Raw genomic sequence first — 9,319 nt, forward strand, 5'->3', positions numbered from 1 at the left:
TTTTTCTTAAAATTATAAAAATAAACAAATAATTTGAGTAAAACAACATTTGTTAAAATTTTTATATTTATTTATAATTATATTTTACAAAATTTTAAAAAATTTTGGGGGCTTCCTGAGGACCCATGCCATCCTAGATCCCAAGTCAATTGATGGCCTCCATTGACCAAAAAACATTAAAGGGAGTCAGTTGCTCAAATGACAACACCAATCAGAGTCCTCAAAATGCAGAACCTGTACAATTCTTCCTATCAAAATTGATAATTGGTCAATTACAGAACGGTGGCGTTTGTATCCATTTATTCATTCATCAACTCTGAATGTTAACTAGAATTCTATGAATTTCTTGCAGTTGTAATTTTGGGAATTAGGGTTGCAGAGCATGCATATTAGTTTATCATTCAAGACTTCAAAACTAGGGAGCTGCACATCTTTAATTAGTTAAGGACTAATCATAATTTTCCTGTTCCAATCAGAAAAACCCTAGACAGTTAACTACATCCTAAAATTTTCCACCTTAATGAAACTCCTGCTTTAATTTAATGCCACAAACTTGTGCAGAACCCATTCTGATGAATTTTTTTTCTCTCACAGCAAATCTCGTCTGCGAAAGAATGGATGAGCTGTCCAGCCAAGCTTGCTGGGTCATCAATCAAAGCATCCACAAAAGCATTGACAACCCTTCTCTCTTGCATTGTAGCTTTCAGGCTGAACCAAGTGAGAAATTTTACTCTAAAATCTTCGCCTATGTGACCTTGATGCTCTAACCATTTGATTACTCTTACTGAATATTCATAGGCACTCTCCTCTCTTTGTTTTTTACAACTCAAACCTGAAATTTCTTGCATTCTGATCGATTTACAAGGTGTGGAAGGAGAGAGTGGTGCAGGACTCACAGGTGATACGACTTCTATGGATGGAGGCAGACAGCATAACCCTTCATTTTTGTTCTTCTTGATGTGCTTCATTGTTTGTGATCTTGTTGAGCGGTCCTCTACCAAGTTGATGTTTTTGGAGTCGGTTGATTTCACCTGAGATTGAATTTCAGTAATTTTAGTATTTTCTTCCTCTCCATATTCAACAGAAATACTAACAGTTTGTTCTTTTGATGTAGGAGTGATCCATTTAGCTTCCAAAACACTCAGAATTCCTGTGCTGCCAAAGAAAGAAGCCTTGCAGAAATACTCGGTAGAGGGAGTTAAATCAGTTATCCTAATACTCTTCTCCGGCTTCAGTATAATAAAATTGGGTTTGTGTGGATAATCCTTCGCTGTAGACTCCCGATGCCACAGCATGCAACCTAAGAAGTCATCAGACAGTTTGTCCATGTATTCAAGCACAATGACCACTGAACTTGAGAAGGATTCTTCAAAGCGAATCTGACAAGCTGAAGGAATGAAGTGTAACAAGCAAACATTACAGAAAATCAGATTTCCATTTCACAATTGTAAAATAATTCTATGTTGTAATTTCATGCTTGCATTCTATATGTAAAAGGAACTTACAAACTGGCTTTGTATTTTCCATATGATCCACACTGCAGTCAGAAACCATTGAATCAAAAACTTCAACTGCAGAAGCACACAGATTCTGAACCTCAGCACCACAGGAGAGCCTATTAACAATTCCCCGTGCCATCTTTGCATACACCAGATCAAGAGGTCCCAACTCATTCTTCAGCAGTTGCAAGGCAGATTCCAGGTTCTTCTGCATTTCCTTGTATCTTTCAGTCCCTGTAAGTATCTTATGACCCAAAAGGACTCGTAGACACAACACATCAACTCTTCTGGCCTCTTGGGCAATCAACAATTGTTTCCTCCAGGTTCTGTAAACAGCAGACATTTGATTAGCCAGTTTCTTCCTCAGAGTAATAAGCTAAGAATTTTATTAAGCAGGTAGCAGTAGCAGGTATCAAACCCCTTCTGCGCCCCCCCCCCCCCCCCAAAAAAAAAAAAAAAAAAAAAAAAAAAAAAAAAAACCAAAAAAAAAAAAAAATCCAAGCAACCCAAACACATCATGGCAGTAAAAGTATTACCAATACCCATCTCATCCCAAACCTGTTCATCAATATTCAAACCCATAATAAATGGGTCGGATCAGTCGGGTCCCTGGAAAAACCTGACCTGTCACGATCCTTAAATGCAGCAAGCGGCAAGCACAAAATACATGATTTCACATTTTCAACTAGCAATGGTTGGCAACTCAATTTCTCTGCCTAACTTATGTCTGTTATTGTTTATGCAGCCAAAAAAGCATAAATTGATGATATCTACGATAGAAGAGGGTAATATAAGAAGCAGACTTACCTCATTAGTCCATTCTTTTTTCCACAAGAAATACAATAGAAATTGCCGTCCAACTTTGTACATGAACCAATCTTCATAATTCCAGTTCTTTCATCCTTCAAAGCACATATCAAATGGCATGTAAGTCCACATGACTTCTCATCAACAGAATCAGAACCACAGGTTAACCATAGACTAGGATCCTTGTTATCATCAAAATAGTGACAGATACAACAAGAACATCTTTTGCAAAAAACGTCATTTGGAGATAATGCAGCCCTGCATGCAACATTCTGACAGAAACGGATTTTAACTTCTCTGTTACGCTCCTGAGAAACGAGATTAAGGTCAGTTGATTGTTGAAGATGGGATACTTTCTGCCTTTCCCTTTTAAATCCAGTCTGAAGTTTAGCAGGAGACGACACAATAATATCATTAGTCTTGCCGCTCTTGGACTTTTGTGAAACCAACTTCAGTAGGTGCTCTATCATTCGAAGTTTAGTATATCCTGAGTATTTTCTCTCTTTACCCATCTCGGCACAGATGATTTCGAGAAGCTCTCTGCGAGTGAATGAACTAAGAATCTCTGGGGCATCCTCTGACCATTGGGCAATCTCTCGAATAAGTTCTCTTTTCTCTCCCATGCTTAGTTGACTGCAGTGTGCAGGGTCAAGGACAAAGCCTGAAGAACAACCAAATTATTAAGTTATAAAGTTGAATTTCAGATCTCCCTAAAACACATGCAGACAAAAACAACAATCAATATTGTCCTGTCCAGCAACAAATGGGGATGGGTGCCAGTTCTCAGCACTCAACAGTATTTTCAAACCATGACATCCAATTAAAATCACATAAAATGACTCTCAGCAGTCAGCAACAAAAACCATTTGCATGCAGAATACAGAACTCTTGCCAATTGACCATATTTGTGCGTTTAAGCAAGTTACAGTGACCATTGAAGCGCAAGATAATTCCCAACTAATGCAAATAAAAATACTTGTTTAATGCTTAAACATATCTTATTGCCATAACTGTATTATTATCACTGTCATCATCATAGTCCAAAACTTAGATGGTCTATAATAACATTGTCAGCTAGCTGGCTTAAAAAAAATATACTGTGATATTCATTAACCCTGCTTCACTATTCGTAAAATTGTCGCACAGATCAGTTGGCATAAACCAGTCATGCAAAACGCTTTCCCCGCGCATTGGTGAGAAGCAAGGAATGGTCTAAAAATTTCATTTCTTATAAGCTATATAATTAGCCAAATCTGGATTACCCATGTAAGAAAAATACCTTAAAAAATTGAGTAACCACCATAAATGAATAGAAAAGGTCCATACAACAGAACAAAACAAATTTCTGGGTGTTGATATGAGCAAAAAAGTTTTTCTCTTGCACAAAGGATATTGAACAAAAGCAGCAATGTACCCATTGCTACCACTCAAACAATGAGAGAGGAAGAGTGAAGAGGCCAAAAAATTGACACTTTCCGTATACATTATATTGCATTATGCGGCAGTTCAAGAGAAAGTCCAGAAGATTTCACCTACTACCCAATATACATTGTTAGGAAAAACCAACAACAAACACGCCTAACAAAGAAAATAGTGAAAACCAGAGGAGACACCAAAAAAGACGCAAAAACCCAGATGGGAAAAAGCATAACGAGACATACATTGTCAAAAAGAACACTAAAAAGTGAGATATAGCTACCTCCATTAATTGTAAAAGCATACACCCAAAATAAAAGCTAACCACGAAATAATAATAATAATAATGATAATAATAATAATAATAATAGAAAAACAAATTTGAAAACTGACCTGAGAATCCTCCTGAGGCCATGTCTAATGGCCTTTTCTTTTTTGGTTTGCTCATAACAGGAGAGAGAGAGAGAGAGAGACTAAAGCAGTTAACAAGTAGGAGTCTTATTTGCAGAGAAAAAGAGTTATATACAACAACGAAAAGAAATTCACGATAGATGGGTTTTGGAGTAATAAAAAAAATAGATAATGGGCAAAATGTGAAGAAGATTTAAAGGATTTACAAACTGATAAAACCCGACGGGCGAATTTTCCATCTCTGTATTGAATAAAGAATATTTATTTATATAGTATATACGATTCTGATGCAATTCAGAAGGGCAAGAGAAGGAAACTGAGCGAAGGATTCTCGATTTCCTTCCCTCTCCTTTCTTATTCTTTCTTTTTTTCCTTTCTCTCTCAATTCAATGCATGAATTGATTCGTCGACCACGCGCACGGCGCTTCTCTTTGTGATGTAACCGAGGAGTAGAGTTCGGTTGTACCTGTTTATGTGAGAGACGTGACCCAAGTGGGGTCCTTTATAATTAAATTACTATTTAACCCTATTCGATAAAATTAAGTATTCTGTTAAAAAAAAAAAAAAACAAATTAATTCTCTTAAATTATAATAAAAATTAAAATAATTTAATAAAATTAATTTTTAAAATAATTATTATATCTAATATAAATAGAGATAAAATTTAAAAAAAATTATTAGTCTTTAAAATATTCAAATTGATTTATATTTTGGCATGAAACAATCATTTGAAACTATTTATATTTATAACTTATGATAAAATGAGTATTATAAACTATAAATGATCCAAATGTTAACTGACGAATGAAAAATTATTGCCAAATAGACCTTTATTTTTATCATTTAATGTAACATTTGAAAATGCATAAAATGCAATGAGTTTACCAATTGATTATATATATAAATATATTTTTATATATTATGAACATTATTTATCATATATCTAAATAAACTTTATTTATTATGAACATTATTGTTTTCTGCAATTTGAACAATTTATTTTTTTAGAAATTGGTCTAACAAATACATATAAATCAAATTGCTATTTTATTTATGTTGCATATAGTATATACTCATAATATTAATATCGAGTGTTCATATAATAATATTTTTACGATTTTATTATATGATTTTTTTTTTTTTAGTTGTTATGTTAATTGACTTTTATTATAATTACAGTTGCAAAGTATACTACTATTATTTTATATATATATATATATATATATATATATATATATATTTTTTTTTTTTTTGAAGGAAAATATATGTTATAGACTTAAAGGCTATCAAGCCGCAGAACATCAACGATACAAGTAGGATGGGAAACCGACCAGTCCATCAAATCTGCTGTTGAATGAGATGCTTGAGCCAACGAATAAAAAATATTGAGTATGGGAATATAAACTTATTTTATATTTTTTTATGTATTATATATAAATCATTTGAATAAAATTTTGAACATGTGTATAAATGGGTTTGTATACCCGAACCCATTGAATATGGAAATGGTTATAACATACCATACCCAATAAGATACTGAGTAAGATATGGAATAGGATTTGAATATGGGCATTGCACTGTGATCCCAATTTTACCCATTGTCATCTGACTATTTATTTTACGATTTGCCTTTTTCAGTAGAGTTATTATATGGTGGGTGTCCACCTTTTTCTCATTTAGTAAGTCCTTCCATCAGTCCCGTACACTTACAGCAGATCGCAACGGTACAATAACCGTACGATTTGGAGCTTTTTGGGTCCTAACCATAAAATAATTTTGGATAAAACAAAAAAGCCCAATCTCCAAACGAATTCTGTCTACCATGTTCGTGCCCAGAGTTAAGATTTTAAAACTTTGGCCCAATCATCGATTTCCAATGTTTTAACACTATTTTTTTGAAAAAAAAAATTATTTGATAGTAATGTTTATTTCTGTTAGTTCCTTTTATCACATGCATTATATGTGTATTTTTTTCATATTAATATATATTTTTACAAATTCAAATATTAAATATAACATCATATATAACATTGAAAATGAAAACCTAAAAACATTAAATTATTGGGCCCTTAGTGGGTTTGTTTTTCTCGTAGCTCTCCATCAAATAAAACGACAGCACGGATAACAGGGTAATATTCTAATTTGCACGTTTCGTCGTTGGACATGATCATAATTTCTTCTCGTGGAGTACTATTCTATTCCCCTTCGTTCATAGATAGCGAAAGGAAAATTTTCCCTCCAACGACACCGAAGAGCTTGGGAATTAGAGTCGTTATTATGTGCGCACTGTAGTGCAGTCAGGTCCGGTTTTGTTACGTTCAACTGTCGTTTCCACTTTCCATTGCTATTATATTTCCAACTAACCTGAATAGATTACGGAAACATATTTAAGCCCACCATCGTAACCCCCCAAGCTACCCTGAAATGGAAACAGAAATCTAAACCCAGACGAAACCAGGATGACTGTTGGGCTTTCTTTTTTTTTTTTTTGATACGAATGAGAGGGCAAAGAAGGAGGTTGAACCAGAAAATTTTGACCTAAAGGCAATATCTACAGCCAGATTGCAAGAAAATATGCAATTTGGTTGGCCACTCTATAACAATGTTAGATTTTAATCCTCCAATCTCGGCGTGAAAGCTCTTGACTTTGAGAAATGAGATTATAAAACTTCAAATTATCAACAACTGTACAAGAAAGAAGCTGGATAGATACCAAGGAGTCCATTTCAACTATTAGCTAACGATAGCTCAACTCCTATGTGATCAACAACCGTTACAACCCAACAGCCTCCATAAAACTGCATATACCCAAACGAATAAGAATATCCCGTTACCACCTATCAACATGATCATGAACCACACCACGACCATCATTTCTTCCTGGATTCCCTTTCGAAGCACCATCAGTGTTCAATTTGGTCCATCCCAACTCAGGAACAGACCAATCAACAGACACTATCCATTTACTCAAAGAATTGTCTCTAGAAAGCCATTGCTCCCAAGCCATTGTCTCTATACTCGATTTGAAACTTGATTTGGCAAAAATGATTGGGATCAAAGTAAAGCTTACCATTGAAGAAATGTCCATTCCTACATTTCTAAATCCACCGCTGAAGATAGTGAAAGACTAACAGCATATATATTAGTCTAACACTTCATTTGGAACATGAAGGGAGTAAAATAATAGAGAAAGGAAAATAATGAAGATTTTTCTTTATCTGGAAGGCAAACGTTTTAGAAGAAAGAAAATCTTACTATTGAAGATTACAATTACATAATGTGATTTTGGGGATTTTGTAATTTAACAAAAATAAGTGAAATTCTCATTTTTCTCTGCTATTTTATCTCCAACATAAAAATATTTAAAATAAGTAGGTTTAGGTGAAAAATAATTCTATCCAAATAAAAGCTAATTTTGTCTTCCATTTTATTGAGCTGAATATTTAAATATAGTCAGTATGCTAATTTTACATAATGTGAATCTCTTGCTTTTTCTTGCATCACTAATTGCGTGTTTAAAGTAGCTTTGGATATTTTGATGTCCTCTTCTCATCCTTCTGCTAATGTCCGCTCTCAGATTGGTGTTTCTTGGATTGCTTATCAGGCAGGTTGGATTAAGTTGAATTGTGATGATAGTGACATTTCTAATCTTGGTTTCACTAGTGGGGAATTTTATGGGAAGATGATTGGGTGGCTTTTCCATTAATATTAACCACTCAAACGATATTGATAGGTGAACTAACTTCTATTAGAACCGATTTAATTATGGCTTGGGATCGTGGTTTCTGGAATGTGGTGGAAACGGATTGTTTGTAAGCTGTTGGGTTACTCTCTTCGGATTTGGGACTTGCTCATCTTTTAGCGGCTCTTGTTTTAGATATTAAAATCCTATTGTATCAAGCTTGAGATTGTCCTCTCCATCATGCTTTTCATCAAATTAATTTTACGGTTGATCATCTGACTAAGTTAATATATTCTGCGCCTGTGGCATTAATTCCCTGAGGTAATTCTTAGTTTTCCCTTTATTTATATTTTCTAAAATAAGAATTAAAAGTAAAAATTTTTTAATTTACTTATAAATAATTTGAAGAAATATATTGTGTTAGTAGTAGTACTATATGTACGTACGTATGAGATTGACAGGAATGTTGTATTGTTACCATCATCCATGACAAAATGTCAAATGGCTTGGTTAGGTGTTTACCGGTTAACACTCACAATCAAAGAATTAAAAGAAATTAATACGTAGCACGTCATTCCATTTATGACGTGTACCTACAAAGAAATACAATTATACAAAGCTTTGTTATCCATATAATCAGCCGCAACATTATTCTCTCTACAAAACTTGACCAATTGACCTGGCATTATAGTAATTTAGAGACTCATGAATAATATTATTTATAAAATATATAAAAAATAAACATTAAAGTCTAACATAGTCTATAACTCTGGCCGCCCCTCTCTCTCTCTCTCCCTTTCGCCGTTAAAATTCCATTCTCTTCGCTCGGACACAAAATCAAGTATGTAGATACCGGGAGGAACTAATTCTTGTCTCTTATGACAATCCATCCTTATATATTTAGTTTTGTCGCAAATTTTTATGTTTTTTTATTAAATAAAATATAAATCTATGTCTATTCTGATATAGATTCATATTATTTTTGTTTCTGTTATTGTTTGTGTTTTATCTCCATCTTGTATAGAATTTATGATCTCTCCATTTTATGTGGAGTTTTGTTTTGTTGTTTGCATTTGTTTGGTTTATTTGGATAGGTTTCAATTTGTGGAGAATTTTTTAACTATACGATGATCTTCGTGTTTTGGAGCCTAGTAGTACGGCATGTTCTTCTATTGGATTTAGTGGTTCAAATCATTTGCGTTCGTCATAAGCAACTAATTCATGGATAATTATTCATGTATAGAAGATTTGGAGAGTTCATCTAATCAACCACTTTTGAAAATCTATTCGTTTTCTCAAGTTTACATTCTATTTTTTATTAAAATTTCTTATTAGATCAGCTAACAATAATTATTTTATAATTTTTATTCTAAGTCTGATCTTCAAGAGATGGATCATGTCCTCCCTGTAATATTTATATTGATTTGAAGTTTTTTTAATGAAATCCTAATATTATCTTAAAAATAAAAAAAAAAACAAAATCTAAGCACTCTCAAACAGAGTT

General features: G+C 33.4%; 1 protein-coding gene across 2 annotated transcripts; it reads right to left on the reverse strand.

The window, feature by feature from the left end:
- Positions 1-358: 358 nt before the first annotated feature.
- LOC105630717 (VIN3-like protein 2) lies at positions 359-4,566 on the reverse strand. Of its 2 annotated transcripts, XM_012212638.4 has the most exons (5): positions 4,116-4,566; positions 2,307-2,967; positions 1,506-1,825; positions 1,095-1,387; positions 359-1,031 (listed from the first exon to the last, which is right to left on the reverse strand). In XM_012212638.4, exons 1-5 carry the CDS (start codon positions 4,168-4,170, stop codon positions 540-542), a joined length of 1,821 nt encoding a protein of 606 aa, XP_012068028.1. In that variant the 5' UTR covers positions 4,171-4,566; the 3' UTR covers positions 359-539. The 2 variants fall into 2 exon arrangements, with proteins under 2 accessions (XP_012068028.1, XP_012068026.1); XM_012212636.4 differs by having other exon boundaries at positions 359-1,387; positions 4,116-4,565.
- Between the last annotated feature and the right edge of the window lie 4,753 nt (positions 4,567-9,319).

Source organism: Jatropha curcas, chromosome 9, assembly GCF_041381405.1.
Source record: "Jatropha curcas cultivar XTBG-Jc1 chromosome 9, XTBG_Jcur_1.0, whole genome shotgun sequence".
In the NCBI taxonomy this organism is placed as follows: domain Eukaryota; kingdom Viridiplantae; phylum Streptophyta; class Magnoliopsida; order Malpighiales; family Euphorbiaceae; genus Jatropha; species Jatropha curcas.